We start from the raw sequence: 15,998 nt of genomic DNA on the forward strand, positions 1-15,998 counted from the left end.
CTTCATGAAGAGGCCACTTACAATTCACCTGACACTGTTAGTGTGTTTGTTATCATGAGGAGCCAGCATCATTGCTGCTGTTTAGAAGGATTAAAGCTTGTTGGTTGTTTGTGGTTGGCCTCTGTAAACAGAGACCCCATATCTGCATGGTGTGTGTGGCCAATAAACTGTTCAGCTATCAACTGTTTTGCTATTTCAGACAAACCTGAAATAGTTTGTTTTTCAGTTTGTATGTGCTACGTGTAAGGTAGCACATACAAAGATACGATCACCTTTTAGTCCCAAATTTGACCATTGTGAATTTCTTGCTTTCTTTTGTAGGACTTGGAAGGATCTGCACTGCAGACTGATTTGGGCAATGTGCTCTCCAGAGGCCCACAGGTACAACTGCAATATGTTTGTTGCCATAAATAGCATTCTGTACTGTGTTATCTTGTTTTTATGTTTGTTTTTTTCATGATCATTGTGAGCTAGTCTTGTTGCATCAGATATTCTACTATACTACTGTTTTGCACAGGGTCCTCAAGGAATCCCTGGACTTCCAGGACCCAAGGTAAGACATTTGTTTATGTGTGTGCTTCACAGTGATAACCCTTTGTATCAGGGCTTTAGGTTTGAGGATGGCATGTGTTGGTTATGCTTAAGATTCCAGTAAACATACAGAGAATTAACAGCTTTGTTGGCTGGCTGCCCTTCATTGTGGGCATATATATTTAATTATACAGTTTTGCCTTTGCCTCTTGCAGGGTGAAGATGGTTTAGACGGCTCTCCGGGAAAGTCAGGGCAAAAGGTGAGTCTGTTATCTGCTGTTCTTTCAGGCGTTATTCTGTTATACTTTTTGAAATGTATCTCAGCACGAATCAGACAAGCTTCTTAAAAGTTTCTACCCTTAGGTCATAGTACAACAAGAGTCAGGACCTGCCAGGCTGTGGTTCTTGTTTAATCTGACCTGTTATCTCCCTGCAGAACTGAGGCATCAATACATTTCAATACGTTCCAGTGAATCTTGTACTGATCTGAGTTGACTTTAGTTTTTTGTTTAGAGAGAAATGTCCATGAGGAAGACGGAAATCAAGTCACTTTGTTGTCATTTTATTTATTGGATAGGAATCTTAGAAATGCATTTTACCATTGGGAGTGTTGTAACAATGATAAATGGAGCATGATGGATGTTTCTTGATGTTTTCTGCAGGGGGAGAAAGGCGCTACAGGACCACCAGGGTTTCCAGGACTGGAGGGGCTAAAAGGGGAGGAGGTCAGAACATGGATCACATTACACGCACAAATTTTAATACAACATTCACAAAGACAAACAAAAGAACATGTATTATAGATGGGGTTAAAGTGTATACCTGTGAAAAACACAACAATACTGGTAGAAAATAACAGAATATTTAACTCATGGTGGTGGTTCATATTTTATCCTGTCATCTGCAGGGACCGAAGGGGGACAAAGGTGATCCAGGACAAAAGGTAAAACCATCAAAGGCTGGATATGTGCAGTGGCCAGATTTTGTTGTGTTGCTGTTTACTGAAATGCTAAAATGTCATCTGTGGGTTTTAGGGTGAGGTGGGACGTGACGGACTCAGTATTCCTGGCCCTCCAGGACCACCTGGACCCCCAGGACCCATTATCAACCTCCAGGATGTAAGTAACACCTGTCCTCAGCCATTCAAGGCTTACTTAAGCTAGAATGGGCATTGCTGTCATGTTGAGGGTTGGGAACATGGTTGTTTCACAAGCTATGCAGCTTTTCAACTGCATGTTTTAATGACACATACTTGGGTTTTAGAAAAACAGTGAGATTGAAATAACTGTGCTGTATAACCAGAGTGATGCAGTTGTTAAATAAGTCTGTTTATATTGACAAAACTCTCCTGTCTCTGCTTTAGCTTCTACTTAACGACACAGATGGTGCCTTCAACTTCTCAGGGATTTTTGAAGCTCAGGGACCTGCTGTGAGTTTCAGGCACAAAAACATCCATTGTAGACCACGTTTCTTGATGTTATGACACCAAAAAATGTTTGTTTAGATAGCTGTGGTTGGATTTTATTTGTAGCGTGTAACAGCCCTGTGTTCCAGTTAATGCATTCAGCTGTCAGGTTTCCTGTTCCAAACAATGAGAAGTAAAGTACATCAAATCAAGTCATACATGACACAAATGAGTACACAAACATGGATTTGAGAAATAATTTTAACTTTTTGACTTTATTCCTGCCATGACAAAGTCAGACATTTAGATGTCGGGTTATGTTAATGTTTAAATTTGCTGAATGTTTGCAGGGACCACAGGGTTCAAAGGGGGACATTGGGTTGCCAGGTGTTCAGGGACCTCCGGGACTGAAAGTAAGTGGGACGTGCTTGCATCTGTATGATATCTAAGCCAACTAAATATGTTAAACAAACCCTTCTTTTTTTCTGTTCTCACAGTTTCTGTACATGCACAGTTTTTCTGTCTACATATGGCCTTTTTTGTTTGTTCATGTGTGTGTGTGTGTGTGTGTGTGCAGGGTGAAAAGGGTGAACCAGGATTTGTCATTGCGGCGGATGGATCGATGTTGTCAGGAGGACCCAAAGGAGTCAAGGTCATATCTCCTGTCACAGTTTTCACGTTCCATATCCACATCAGTTTTCCTCATACTCTTCTTTGGCTTGTACTTACCGGGGATATTACGTGTGCATGTTCTTCATGATTTGAATGTCAGTATAAATAGTTCATTTAAAAAGGAGCCATAGATGTGACCTTACATACCTTTATAATGGGACTGTTCGTGTCAGTGTAAATGTATTTTTGTTTGTAGGGGGATCATGGTGTACCTGGACCCCCGGGAATTCTAGTAAGTAATGACAGTGAGCAACAAAAGCAGAATCAATTCAATTAAAATTTTCAGGTTTTATAACACCATTAACTGTTTTCTGCTACTATGGATGAAGGATACAGTAAATGCATCTAAGAAATGTGATCAGTCACTTTGTTTTTTTTTCTAACAGGGACCTATGGGACCCCCAGGACCAAAAGGAGAGTTTGGTTTTCCTGGAAGACCTGTAAGCACCATGATCTCACCAAATATCACTGATTAAAAGGACGTACAGACATGAACACTTCCTTACCTGAATTGTTTGTTCCTTGTTCAAGGAAATTCATGTTAGAAATACTTATTTTCTGTGTTCTTTTCAAATAACAATTGTTCAAGTTCAGTACACCTGCTGTTTGATAAGTTTTACTTTAAATTAAATCACACACACACACACGCATGACTCAGTCAACAAACTATCCAATTTCCTGGATTTCCCTGTGGGAATCATTAAAGTTAAATCCAATCTAACTTCTCATATAGTTGTTGTTTTAACTTGGATGATTTTGGATAATGTCTCTTTATCTGTGTAGGGTCGTCCAGGCCTGGTGGGACCAAAAGGAGAGAGAGGGGACTCTGTGGGGCTGCCGGTGAGTCACACACACCAGGGTGAAATTAAGAGCATGCGAAAAGGCTGGAGTTTGTAAAAATGAGATAATACAAAAGACGCTGAACCATGAACAAATTGCTTTTATTCATTTATTTGTGCCAGTATGCTGCTGATATTACTTCTACTTTAGTGTGAAATTTTGTAGTACTTTCTCTTTTTACTGTGTACTTCAAGTTGCTCATGTTCAGCTTTTCTCTTTCTTTGTTTTCTATTTATTTGTTTTCTTGTCTTCGTCTACTCTTTAAAGGGACCTCCTGGCCCTCCTGGGCTGCCGGGCCGTCCAGGAATGTTTAACTGCCCCAAAGGAGTAAGCACATGCATATGCATTAACACACACGGCTTTTTTTTTTTTTTTTGGATTTTGTGTTCTTACTGTCTTCTCTCTTCTCCTGGTTTCTGAAGACAGTGTTCCCCATCCCTCTCAGACCCCACTGCAAAATGGCAGTAAGTTTCTATCTATGCAGCCTTGTTATTATAAGCATTGTCTTTTATCACAGCATGTGTTGGAGAACTTAATTGTTTTGCTTTTTGAGATTTCTTTTTGTGAAATCTCACTGATTTGTAATGACAAATTAAACCTTGTCCTTTGTCAATATTCTAAATAATATATTTATTGTATACTTGATGACATAAAGCATAGGCGTGTGTTGGATGTGTTGTGATACATCTATAATTTCCTCAAACACAAGCTGTATAAAAGTCACTGCCCAGATCGATCAGTTCTCTCCAGGCCTGTAGAGACTACGCTGAGTCACCTCTTAGGTGTCTGTCCTCATCAAGCCTTCATTGCCTTCATAATCTCAAAGTTTAATTTCTGTAGCAGAACAGTATAGTAGTTCCTAAGTACTGTTTCTCTTGCACATCTCCCTTCTTTTCCTTCTGTGTAAAGATGAAGTGCATGTTCTGTCTAACATCAGCACTGCCTAACATTTTATCACTCAGAACTGTTCAAGGTTTACCCCAACATATTCCTGCATGCTGCATGTCCAGTCTGGAAAGGTGAAGGCTCAGTGCCAAAAACTAAATAAGGTAGTACCAAAATTCCAGTCATAAACAAGCTGCATTGGTCGTTTGAATATGGATTATAACATTAACACCACAGATTAATTGCTGATAAAGGAATATAATCAATTTTTTTTCTGACAAAACTATGATTTCCAAATTCAGTCATCACTGACTACTGTTAATGTTTGTGCTCCATTATTTCAGCTTAATCCCAATGGAACCATTGCAGTTGGTAGGTTGGATTCTCTTTTATGTTAAGCATAAATTATGAAGCCTAAAATCCGTTTTAGGCGCTTCTATCAAAATATTTACATATCCCAAATATTTAGGATGTTAGTACAAAAAAGGTTACTTAAATATTTTAAATGAGCATTTTTAATTTTTTTTTTTTTTTTTTTACAATAAAATCAATTATAACAAAAGTCAGAAATAAAGATAAGCAATTGATTTATGGCTTTTTGTCTCCAAGGTAACTGTCAGACAGGAGTGAAAGGAGAAAAGGGAGAGAGGGGCCTTCCTGGGATTCCAGCTCCACCAAGTGAGTCAACACTTTAGGATAAATGAAAACTGTTAAATAAATTCATTTTAATATCACCAAAGAGAAAAACAATCTGTGCTAAAAAGAGAGATCGGATCCAAAAACAGCTCTATAAAGTTTGTAAAAGAAGCCCTGATTTTATCTTAAGAAGAGCATTTTGTTTGTGTTTTCTTTACTTTCCCAGTGTTTGCGGATATTCTTTAATGAGATCACCCTGCTGTGATCTTTTTTTGGACTTTTAATTGTGTATATAATAATTCCTTCCTCTGTTCCTTCCTGTCTTTCTTCTTTTCTAGTTACATATCTTCCCAGGGGAGGCTGGGTAAGTTTCGAAACAAAGTTTGTTTTGTTTTGGGAATGTGTTGGTTTAATGTGCCATGAGACTCAAGTTTGTGTGTGTGTGGGTGGGTGTGTGTCTATACTTTGTGTGTAATTGCAGGGGGCCAGAGGTGACCAGGGTATCAAAGGGGAGAAGGGAGACAAGGGGGAGGCTGGTATGCCAGGGCTACCAGGTATCCCTGGGAGACAAGGGCTGGTGGTGAGTCAGAATCTCACAGATACACGACCGTATCGTCTTTCTGACAAAGAACCGAATAAAGTAATCAGTGACTTATTCCTGACATGTTTCAGGGACCCAAAGGACAGTCAGTGCTTGGTCCTCGAGGCCCCCCTGGAGTGCCAGGTTCACCAGGTATCCCAGGCTATGGGAGACCAGGTCCCGTGGGTCCTCCGGGGCCTCCAGGGCCTCCAGGACCCCCTGGATCACCCTCAAGATACAATTCAGGTACAGCTCATAGGTCATCATTTACATCAAAATTTACTGTGTGTCCTATCAGAGATCAAACAATCATTTATGAGCTTGTATGAAAGGTGTTGACATTTTTGTTATGGCAGCTCTGACCATCGCTGGCCCCCCTGGACCTCCTGGACCACCTGGACCTCCTGGATCTTCGGGTAACACAGCATCTGTAAGTTAGTTTGTTTCCTCTGGCCATGTATAGTATGTTTACCTATATCCCAGTCAGTCAGTTTTTCTTGTTATTATTTCTGCGATAAAATATTCTTGCTTTATCCTCCACTTACTACCTTTTTCCAAAGCTTCCTACCACACCACCTGAGCTCCTTCAGCAAATGTAACTGGACTTCTTTGTATTTGTTTGTCAGCTGAAAACATTTTCGACCCGTGAAAGTATGATGCAGCACACCGTCAGGGACGCAGAGGGAACTCTGGCGTACGTCACTGCAACAGGAAGTCTTTTCCTCAAAGTTTCCCAGGGATGGAAAGAAATACAGGTAGAGACATGGGCTAGTGCTGTATGTTTAGGTTAAATCACCCTGTGCTGTGCAAGATATGCAATTCTAAACATGATTTTAAAACACGAGTGTCAGATTATGAAACCAGTGGATTTTGTTCCTTCATACTATGACCATTTGTGCAGCCGTTCAGTTGAACAATGATGCTGCAGCATTCGGCAGAGCCGCCGCCCTTTTTAAAGTTATATGCATGTAGGTTGAGGCTGAACTGATTCATCAAATAAAATGTAACAGCAGTATAATTTGGTTTCTGTTACTTGGAAGTTGCCATGAAGTTGCCGACCTGTCAAAATCCAATTCTAGTTTAAAAATTCAATGGACACCGGAAAGACACATCTTTTCAGAAAAAGAATCCTTTTAGAAAGATGTTTCTGTGACTCAATCACTGACTGTGAATCAGAGGTCCAATATTTTGGAATTCTCTCTTTTCGACAAGGTGATCAATGATTAATCAGCCAGTGTAATTAATGTACGATTTATTTTATCATCAAAAATACAATGATTGTGTGTGATATATATAATGAAACAGGCAGGACTGGTGGTTGGCAGTTTTTTATTTTTGAACATGAGCTCAAAGACCACAGCATGGAATCTATTTCACAGTCTTGATTTGTCTGTTTTCTCTTCACAGCTTGGGAGTCTGATCTACCTCTCCAATAATATCATACCACAAGATGAGGTACTCATTGCTTATTTTTTTTCTTTTTACTCAGTTACAAAAAAAGAAAAACCTGTTGCGGAATACTGTACATGACATATTCATCCATTTAACATCTTATCTCAACTATTTATTTAGCCTCGAGTTGCATATCAGATTAGAGGAGACACGATGGAAAGAATAACTTCAGTTAAACAGAGGGTGAGTTTAAATCACACTGTATTATTTTTAAAAACAGTGACAATTGTTAATGGATTAATATACTCCAGATTGAAGTGAGATATTATGTAGCTTATTATGTTGCATGTCCCTTTATTAAAACAAAAAAGGATTCCAGGATTATTTTATCATTAGTTAACGTTACAGTTAAACAGGAATTTTCTAGCATCTTGTGAAGGCATCAGTGACACCTACTGACACCCAGACTGGATGTTGCTCTGTCTCCCTCCAGCTCAATCTGGTAGCCTTGAACCAGCCCCACTCAGGGAACATGATGGGGCTCAACATGGCGGACCGGATGTGTTACGAACAGGCCAAGGCGATGGGCTTGGCTCCAAACTACCGTGCCTTCATTTCATCCCACAGGCAAGACCTGGTCCATGTGGTCTACCCTGGTTTCCGTGAAAATCTGCCAGTTACCAACCTCAGGGTGAGTCCTGCTGTTAAAAAAAAAACTTAATTAATAAACCCTCCAAATACAGAGGATCTCACTCGTTACGTGTCTTCTTACAGGGAGATGTGATGTTTAGGAACTGGCGGTCAATTTTCAACGGTGACGGGGGCCCAATTAATCCCAGGATACCCATCTACTCCTTTGATGGCCGGGATGTTTTAGCAGACCCCTTCTGGTCAGTAAACTTGGTTGACTGCCTACTTGTTTGTTTGTTAACTTGTGTCTGTCATGTTTATATCATCTGTCCTCCGTCTGTCAGGCCTCAGAAGAACATCTGGCACGGCTCCAATAGCAGGGGTCTCCGAGTGGTGGACAAACACTGTGAGATGTGGCGAGCCGACCACATGTCTGTTGTGGGACAGTCATCCAGCCTGACCTCAGGTTTGCTCCTGGGCCAGCAGATGCGAAGCTGTTCCAATGAGTACATCGTCCTTTGCATCGAGACCCACAAAAACCCTTAAGTCCCAATCCCACCCTCCACACCCCTTACCACTCCACCAAGGAACCCATCCCAGCCACCGTAAAAGTTAAACATTCGGGGAAAAGTTTTGTCTTTCTTTGGAAAGAACGCCATTTCCAGCACATCATTGGTGCTATGTGTAGCATTTTGTGGTTTTAAAAACAGGACCACATTTGAAACCCTTTCTTTTGCTAAGAGGATGTTTTCTCCTCCTGACATCACTCTGCGTTCTTTCTGAGGAGTGAGCAGATTAAGAGGCAGTGACAAACTCTTGGCAAAGATGTATTCTGGAAAGGTAAGCTAAAGTGAAGTTGATGCTACACTGTGGAAAGGGAATCATTTTGTGGATTGCTTGCAAAGCAAATTTTGTGCCATAAAGGAAGCGTCCTTTTGTGTCGTAAAGCAATATGATAGATTTCCCATTATCTCCAGTGTTGTGGCACATAATGTAAAGGTATTAATTCATGGCAGTAATACTCTCCTCTCAAAGTGAATGTGGTAATGACTTATCAATGTTAAGATAATACACGCAGCACCTTTAACCTTTCTTTAAAAAAAAAAAGAAGTTGACTTCACATAGTCACCCAGGGTTGTTGAGGATAGGACGTCTCTTTTACAGTTGTCTTTTCTTTCGTCAAAAGACTGAACGTAGAGACTGGAGAGACGTTGCTACAGGAATCTGCGCCTGTCCTGAAATGTTTTTTTGTTTTTTTACAAATGATAGATTTCCAAAGACTTTTGTGATGGAAGCGCAAAAGGCTACTTTCATTGTTATGTTTACAGGTTGTCATGGAACTTTTTAAGAAACATTTTTATGAATTTCAGGAAAAGTTTACTCAAGATTTCAAGGGCGAGAACTTTCCACAATTTATAGTGTTCCTCGTCCAACAACAGGATGACCAGACAACCAGTGTTGCCACCAAAGTAATTTTTGATGCACTGTACTTCGTTTTTTAAAAATATTTTTTAGTTCAACATTTTCATCCTTGAATGTGTTTGTGTTGTAGCTTTCCATACCCCTTGATGATCTCACTCCTTAGCAGCTCTTTCTCTTAATAGGCTATTTAATTTAAATTCAATGATTTATTTATACCGTCACAGCACATAACATGAAATCAAATGATTAAATTTAAGAATGTAATTTATCGTTCGTTGTTTGTCAGATGACTGTTTCCTCTCACTTTTTTGCCTTTCTTCTGTTTTTTTTTTGTTGTTTATAGATGTCTGGATTAAAAACAAAATTCCACCTTGTTTAGGCAAACAATTGAAACAAGTAAAATATTTTCATGTTGAAAAACAATTTCCTAAAGAAATTTCATGGGCAGAAGTGAGAATACATGTTTTTGTATAAATATTGGTTCTCTGTTGAATAAATTTTTCTTTTCATAACCTGTCCTTGTTTCACTCTCAGTGCAGTGCAGAAAATAACAAAATTTTCAATGACAGGGAAGCTGTAATTTTTATTTCCTTTTTTTCCTTAATTCTGGCTCTTTTCAATTGCAGTGACAAAGACTGAGAAATTTCAGTACACTTCATCTTGCTGCAGAAAAAAGCTGACTACATTATGAATAATTTATAATGGAGTCATCATTGAATGGTTGCATCTCTACCTTACAAAGCTACCCTAAAAGCAGAAGTAGCAGTAGTAGTATTATTTTACTGTTGTACAAACATTTGTGAGCTATTGTACTCAATGTGATTCTTAGATAACTCTGGCTGTTCTGTACTGAAGGTTAAAGGTTTTGTAAACAGAATCTAAGTATAGCTCTTCAAACACATTTTTCTTCCAAAGGTCTGGCATGGAAAGAAAAAAAAGTCCAACCAACTTTGCTCAGTTTGTACTAAGCTGAACATTTAGAGTACATGATAGAGTAGTAGTAGAGGAGCACAGTGTGCTCTTACTTTGAAAACATCTTTTTGAGGTTGTCCTTTTACATGGAAGCATCTTTTGTGAGTTTTTTATCCACTTGAACATGAAGGCATTCCAGGTACGATGAGCATTTTTTAAATTATCAACATTTGTAATACTCAAAATTTATCATCTGTACCAATCCACTGGCAATGGTTGGCTTACTATTCCACTCGTATTGTAGTTTTAACTAAAAGATGGACTCAGTTTACCACATTCACTTTGATTTGAAGGTCCTGCTTGCTCTTCTCTTGACTGCTGCGGCGGCTGATGGTCAGTCTTTCCACTTTGGCAGCTGCCCTCAGCCGTCGGTTCAAGAGGACTTCAACATTACAAAGGTGCGAACTGTTACTCATGTCCATTCTGATCACTTTTTGCATGCATATTATTGGTCACCAACAGGCTAATTAACAATATTTGCTCTGTTCTCCTTCTAGTATATGGGTACCTGGTATGAAATAGAGAAGCTGCCGGCAAAATTTGAAAGAGGAAAATGTAACCAAGCCACGTATTCTCTTCTCGTTGATGGGACAGTCAACGTTCACAATGCAGAGTTGCTGTAAGGAATTAACTAACCTGCTGAAGTACCTGCCTAAGTAACTTTCTTAAGAAAAAAGAACTTTTTTTTTCTTTTTGCTTTGCTTAAAAACATCCATATTTCTGTATGGGTTCCATGCTTAGATAAAATATCACTCTTAACCCTGCATTTGAATAAATGGATGGATTTGTATTTCTTGTTGTATTCAAGTGAAATCCTTACTTTCATAAATTGCCCTTCTCTTTTTTTTCCTCTCTTCTTCACTGTACAGGTCTAATGGGAAGATAAATTCAATCGAGGGTGTTGCCAAAGTTAAAGACCCATCTCAACCTGCCATTCTGGGTGTCAGCTTCTTTAAAGGTAGGTTTACTCTGGATGTAGTTTTTTGAATTGAGCTTGTTTGTTGTAATGTACAGAATACCTCACATCATCACAATTTTTTCTGTATCCAGGTGTTCCAGATGCTCCCTACTGGGTCCTCTCCACAGACTACCAGTCATATGCTCTGGTGTACTCCTGTTCTGACTTCTTTGGCCTTCTCCACATTGACTTTGCATGGATCCTGGCTCGCACTCGGATGCTAACTGGGGACATCATTAGCAAGTTACATGATAAGCTGGCTGCTGCTGGTGTTAACGTAAGCCATCTTACAGTCAGCAACCAGACTGGCTGTGATATCATGATCTGAAGCATGATCAGCAAAATGAAACATAAAAAAAGGTATGGTGTAGCATAATACTTCACTGTCAAATATGAAGTTCAACACAATGGTAGAAACACACCAGACAACAATTGATTATTAATTGAATTGATTCAGTGTTTTACATCAGACGTACTGTTCATAAGATCCCACTGATAATTACAGGCTTTTTGTTTTCAGCATGTAATATGTACACATTGTGTGTCATCTTTTGACATATTTAAGTGCATACATGGGCTTGTATAGCTTATTGAAATAATCATGTTCTTACAGTGTATTATGTTGGGAGCTCCAGCTTTAAGACATCTTTTTTTTTTTTTATGTCAAATGTAAGCACTGAATATAAGCTAACAAATCTGACTATAGCTCACTGAAATATGGTCTTGCCAAGGCCATATTTTAAGCACACTGTACATTTTTGAGTACTGTACTATCCCTGCCAAAGGGAATATTATTTCCACAGGACAAGCTAAAATAAAAGAAATACATTTTTGGAAACTGGATGTTTACATTCAACATGTATATACATCTGTTAGTTGTAGTGTAACGTTTTATCACTTATTTTTTCCAGTTACAATTTAAATCATTCTATTTTATTAAGTCTAATCTAAACATATTTTACGTCACTGTCCACTTTAGCACTTTCGTTTTCGAGTGTAGACTTCAAAATAAAAGTAGTTGACTGGACACTATCATCCAGGTTCGTATCTCTCACAATGCCAAAATATCGTTAAAACACAGCTTTTTAGAATTATGTTTTTACATACTGGATACGAATTTCCTTTGACCAGAAGGGAGTATAGTTCTATAGGGTAACATGGGCATGAGCCAATTTAAATGAAAACGAAAACTTTAAACAAATTAACTGAATGGATTATCACAGAAAATGTTACACAGAGCATGTTTTCATAATGAATGTTAATTGCTCGTCTATTTGTGAAAAACTGTAAGTCATTAAACGAGGTGAGTTATGGGCTTCGCAGATTTGAAGAGTGACGCTTTTATTCTGAAGAAGGAAGCCCCGGAAGTGTTGTGTCGCCATCAGCGGCCGAAAGACAACACTTAGACGTACCACCGTTAGTGTGTTTCACGCGTAGAAAAAAATGATTGTGGTATTGCTTTGCGTTTCTCTTTTGTGTTTTCCATTTTATTCTTCAGCCAAGAGAAATGACAGCCCCATTATTGGTGAGTTTATATTATCACGTTATGTACCACAACAATAAGTTAAGCTAGTTCACAGTTTGACACGCAGTAGGCTAAAACTTGCAGTCACCTGTATGTGTGTGTATGTTTTTCTCTCAGGTGTCCTGGCTCAAGAGGTTTATTCACAAAAACCTAACCGAACAGCTTACATTGCTGCTTCATATGTCAAGTTTCTGGAGTCAGCAGGGGCGCGGGTTGTCCCTGTCATGTGAGTCTCTGTTATTCTTGAACTACTTTCACAATCGTTATTCCCTCAGCAGTTAAGAGCTTTGGTAACACCGTTAACTTCTCTTTGTCATTTCAACAGGATTAACCAGACACTGGAGGAGTACAAGACTCTGTTCAGCTCCATTAATGGGTAAATGTGTTATAATGTAGTAGCCACTTTTGCAGTCAAAGCCGAGATATTATCAGGACGTTCACACTTCCTGCACTGCAAAAGTCTGCAATGTTTACAGTTGCACCAGCAGCAGCCGCTAGCCCTGTTAGGGACGGTCTCATCCACTCTGTAGGAGACAGCATTAGAAGGCAATATTAGGCTATTTACCGAGGTTAAAAAATACGCTGTATACTTAGCACCGTGTAATTATTTCGTGCATTGATTGCAAACATAATCGCGTAATGACGTAAACTTGCAACACAGCTGACAACATAGCGACCTCAAAACATGCCGCACTGAGTTATCACATTACAAGTTTGCCGTTATCTTTTGTACCCCCTGCCTGTAATATATCAAAAACATGTGTTTATAAGCTAACATTTTGTTTATAATCTCTCGCTTCCTGTGTGTGTTTTCTTGACAGGATCCTTTACCCAGGCGGAGGCGTCAGCATTATCTCTTCTGGTTATGAAAGGGCTGCAAAAATCTTTTTTGAGCTTGCTATCGAGGTAAATGTGTAAAACACTACTAACCGGATTTTATTCTATTGATGCTGGATTATATTACAAACTGTATGTGATGTTTCAGGCAAACAAGAGAGGCGACTATTTTCCTGTGTGGGGGACGTGTCTTGGATTCGAGCAGCTGACCCTTTTGACGAGTGGAAAGGCAATACTGGCTTATACCAACACAAGTGGTGTGGCATTGCCTCTCAACTTCACTAATGGTAGGGCTTCTCAATAGATATACTACTTTGATCAGTGTCAAGGTTGTAGTGTTAGAGGGTTGTGACAGTTTGCATATCAAAAATTGACCTTCTTTACATTAACTGCTTTAAATGTCTTATAAAAATGTGTATATTTGTTTTTAAATATTTATGGTCCCATAAATGATCATAATGTTATGACCCATCTCTAGAGGCCAAAGACAGCCGAATGTTTAAAGGCTTCCCGCCTGAACTCATGAAAGATCTGGCATCTCAGCCGCTGACAGAAAACTCTCACAAGTGGAGTTTGGCATCTGTGGTAAGTCAGTCATTAGTATTATTATAATGAAAGGGTTCAATCAACATTATCAACAGCATGTAGTAAAGGGTGCAGTGCAAAACCCACATAATTGTTAGTGCAAATGGATGTTCCCCTTTGAACATGTGAAAAATACTTCTCTGACAACATAGAAAATCATTTAAAGACAAAGCAAGATGTAGTGTAATTGGGTGTATTATAACTAACCATTCTGTTTCTTTCAGACTTACAACTCAAATGAGGAGCTCAAGAAGTTTTACAAAGTTCTCTCTACAAATACGGATGGAAAAGTAGAGTTTGTGTCAACAATGGAAGGTAATTATAATGCAGCATCACTTTATCTGCACAAGTGTACAGCAAAGTCATGCATGCTGCAGGGCACTGTTTAAATGAGCACTTCTTTGTTTACCTCTCTGCAGCGTATAATTGCCCAATTTATGGGACACAGTGGCATCCAGAAAAAAATGCATTTGAATGGACGAGGCCTTACAATCCACACACTCGATCAGCAGTCAAGACCACCTTCTACATGGCTGAATTCTTTGTCAGTGAAGGTATGAACAAAACATCATTATTTTAGTTTTTTTGACTGAATCGTTAGTGGCTGAATGATAGAACCTTTGTGATGTGTAAATGTTGCACTGTTTTCTCTCCCTGCAGCCAGGAAGAACTTTCACAGATTTGAATCCGAGGAGGGGGAGAACAAAGCACTGATATACAACTACAATCCTGTATACACTGGGCATCAGGGTGCCTTCGAGCAAATATATTTTTTCTGATGCCTGTTTGCAGAGCGCTTTCCATATTCAGCTGATTGGCTGTCTCAATCAGCTGCTGAATATGGAAAGCAGCAGCTGATTGGCTGCTGCTTTCCATTGATTCCATTGCTGATTGGCTGTCTCAATCATATCACTTATGAGTGTTTGCAGGTAATTCTACTTGTTTGATTTTGCATTTGCTGCTCTCTCCATTTGTTGAATCTGAAACTAAACAATCTGTAAACTGGAAATAGGTTAGATTTACACATGTAACGTAAATCTTGATGCAGTCAAGATTTGTGGATGCCGTAGCTGGGTTTACAGCTGAGTGTTAATTGCTGCTACAGACAGTGTAAATAGTGACATTCTAAGGCATTTTGCCTTGCAAGTTTTAGTGTGTTTAATTTCTTGAAGCTGCTGCATTTTGATGCTGAAATTCATATTTATCAACATAGCAGGCTGCACAAAACAATATATTTATTGTAGCAATAGATTAAATTTCATTGTGTAATGGAGGTCGCTCATACCACAGAGAGTTATCAGCTCTGTGGTTCCCCTCATCTCTATGGAGCATCTCATAATTTTTCTACTCAAGTGTTTTGGTTATCAGGCCGAAAAGTCGACCATCATTAACCCTGTTTTCAGTCACAGCAGGTAGCTGTTTATTTTTTGTGAAAATATTCTAAGAAAACCAACTTAACCCTACCTGCTCAGCACCAAATGGTAAATAGACAGCCAGTGACTAGCTGGTGAGCACAGTTGAGCTATTGCCAGCAATAAATCTCTGGATTTATGAGAGACCAAAACAATGCTGAAAAGAGAATTAATGCTGGACCTAAGATTCAACAAATGGACAGAAACCTGACTCCTACTGAATGTTAATGTGTCAATGTGTGTGTAAATTTTTTGCTAATATACTATCAGTCTTATATAGGGATAACCCCAAGTGTCCAAAAAAATCAAAAGTCAATTATAAAGTAGAAAAGACAGTAATAAAACAGATGAGTCAAAAACATTGAAGGCTGATAAAATATCTATTTTTTTTTATTCTAACATTTACCTTCATGCCACAATCTGCCATTAATCTCCCTCTATGCTTTGGATAACAAAGTTGAGCATCTTGAAAAAGTCCTCAACCACTGGCAAGAAAGTTCAACATTGCCATTGGCATTTATAAAGTCCACTTTCAACTCAGTTTAAGGACAGCAACAGGAGAACAGAAATGAATAGTCAAATGTAACTTCCAAAATGCTTTATGCACAAATAACACTCAAGTAATATTGTTTCTCTTTTTTTTTTTTTTTTTTTTAGAATAAAATGATATTTGAATAACATTTACACATCAAGCTGACGAGACTGGGTTCTCAATC

General features: G+C 38.8%; 3 protein-coding genes across 7 annotated transcripts in view; all 3 read left to right on the plus strand.

The window, feature by feature from the left end:
- LOC121200642 (collagen alpha-1(XVIII) chain-like) overlaps positions 1 to 9,463 on the plus strand; it is a 48,476-nt gene extending 39,013 nt beyond the window's left edge. For 2 of the 4 annotated variants that reach the window (XM_041066054.1, XM_041066055.1), the window contains exons 19-45: positions 322 to 381; positions 518 to 553; positions 747 to 791; positions 1,194 to 1,256; positions 1,439 to 1,474; positions 1,566 to 1,649; positions 1,895 to 1,960; positions 2,287 to 2,349; positions 2,514 to 2,588; positions 2,805 to 2,840; positions 2,995 to 3,048; positions 3,392 to 3,448; positions 3,716 to 3,775; positions 3,871 to 3,912; positions 4,411 to 4,497; positions 4,678 to 4,705; positions 4,943 to 5,011; positions 5,308 to 5,333; positions 5,451 to 5,549; positions 5,642 to 5,795; positions 5,906 to 5,979; positions 6,176 to 6,304; positions 6,957 to 7,004; positions 7,122 to 7,184; positions 7,435 to 7,632; positions 7,716 to 7,831; positions 7,916 to 9,463. In XM_041066054.1, coding sequence (XP_040921988.1) covers positions 322 to 381; positions 518 to 553; positions 747 to 791; positions 1,194 to 1,256; positions 1,439 to 1,474; positions 1,566 to 1,649; positions 1,895 to 1,960; positions 2,287 to 2,349; positions 2,514 to 2,588; positions 2,805 to 2,840; positions 2,995 to 3,048; positions 3,392 to 3,448; positions 3,716 to 3,775; positions 3,871 to 3,912; positions 4,411 to 4,497; positions 4,678 to 4,705; positions 4,943 to 5,011; positions 5,308 to 5,333; positions 5,451 to 5,549; positions 5,642 to 5,795; positions 5,906 to 5,979; positions 6,176 to 6,304; positions 6,957 to 7,004; positions 7,122 to 7,184; positions 7,435 to 7,632; positions 7,716 to 7,831; positions 7,916 to 8,117 — 2,070 coding nt within the window. In that variant the 3' untranslated portion in view covers positions 8,118 to 9,463. The remainder of the gene's footprint in view (positions 1 to 321; positions 382 to 517; positions 554 to 746; positions 792 to 1,193; positions 1,257 to 1,438; positions 1,475 to 1,565; positions 1,650 to 1,894; positions 1,961 to 2,286; positions 2,350 to 2,513; positions 2,589 to 2,804; positions 2,841 to 2,994; positions 3,049 to 3,391; positions 3,449 to 3,715; positions 3,776 to 3,870; positions 3,913 to 4,410; positions 4,498 to 4,677; positions 4,706 to 4,942; positions 5,012 to 5,307; positions 5,334 to 5,450; positions 5,550 to 5,641; positions 5,796 to 5,905; positions 5,980 to 6,175; positions 6,305 to 6,956; positions 7,005 to 7,121; positions 7,185 to 7,434; positions 7,633 to 7,715; positions 7,832 to 7,915) is intronic. The other 2 variants (XM_041066056.1, XM_041066058.1) reach the window with 1 other exon arrangement.
- Positions 9,464 to 9,964: 501 nt separating this feature from the next.
- On the plus strand, positions 9,965 to 11,427 carry LOC121200230 (apolipoprotein D-like). Its single transcript, XM_041065387.1, has 5 exons — positions 9,965 to 10,104; positions 10,259 to 10,363; positions 10,463 to 10,584; positions 10,835 to 10,923; positions 11,016 to 11,427. Exons 1-5 carry the CDS (start codon positions 10,090 to 10,092, stop codon positions 11,249 to 11,251), a joined length of 567 nt encoding a protein of 188 aa, XP_040921321.1. The 5' UTR covers positions 9,965 to 10,089; the 3' UTR covers positions 11,252 to 11,427.
- An 878-nt stretch (positions 11,428 to 12,305) lies between these two features.
- ggh (gamma-glutamyl hydrolase (conjugase, folylpolygammaglutamyl hydrolase)) lies at positions 12,306 to 15,997 on the plus strand. 2 transcript variants are annotated; one of them, XM_041065386.1, is made up of 10 exons: positions 12,306 to 12,448; positions 12,566 to 12,674; positions 12,774 to 12,824; positions 13,270 to 13,354; positions 13,434 to 13,572; positions 13,764 to 13,870; positions 14,095 to 14,185; positions 14,290 to 14,424; positions 14,531 to 14,677; positions 14,719 to 15,997. In XM_041065386.1, exons 1-9 carry the CDS (start codon positions 12,367 to 12,369, stop codon positions 14,647 to 14,649), a joined length of 918 nt encoding a protein of 305 aa, XP_040921320.1. In that variant the 5' UTR covers positions 12,306 to 12,366; the 3' UTR covers positions 14,650 to 14,677; positions 14,719 to 15,997. The 2 variants fall into 2 exon arrangements, with proteins under 2 accessions (XP_040921320.1, XP_040921319.1); XM_041065385.1 differs by having other exon boundaries at positions 14,531 to 15,997.
- Position 15,998: the final 1 nt, after the last annotated feature.

The sequence above is a fragment of the Toxotes jaculatrix genome, chromosome 20 (genome assembly GCF_017976425.1).
Source record: "Toxotes jaculatrix isolate fToxJac2 chromosome 20, fToxJac2.pri, whole genome shotgun sequence".
Taxonomy (NCBI): Eukaryota; Metazoa; Chordata; class Actinopteri; family Toxotidae; genus Toxotes; species Toxotes jaculatrix.

Coding starts and splice junctions, on each gene's coding strand:
- LOC121200230 (XM_041065387.1), top strand. Junction 10,585..10,834: donor GTTCACAATGCAGAGTTGCT/GTAAGGAATTAA, acceptor TTCACTGTACAG/GTCTAATGGGAAGATAAATT. Junction 10,924..11,015: donor GGGTGTCAGCTTCTTTAAAG/GTAGGTTTACTC, acceptor TTCTGTATCCAG/GTGTTCCAGATGCTCCCTAC.
- ggh (XM_041065385.1), top strand. CDS start 12,367: ATGATTGTGGTATTGCTTTGCGTTTCTCTTTTGTGTTTTCCATTTTAT. Junction 12,825..13,269: donor CTGTTCAGCTCCATTAATGG/GTAAATGTGTTA, acceptor TTTTCTTGACAG/GATCCTTTACCCAGGCGGAG. Junction 13,355..13,433: donor TTTTTGAGCTTGCTATCGAG/GTAAATGTGTAA, acceptor GTGATGTTTCAG/GCAAACAAGAGAGGCGACTA.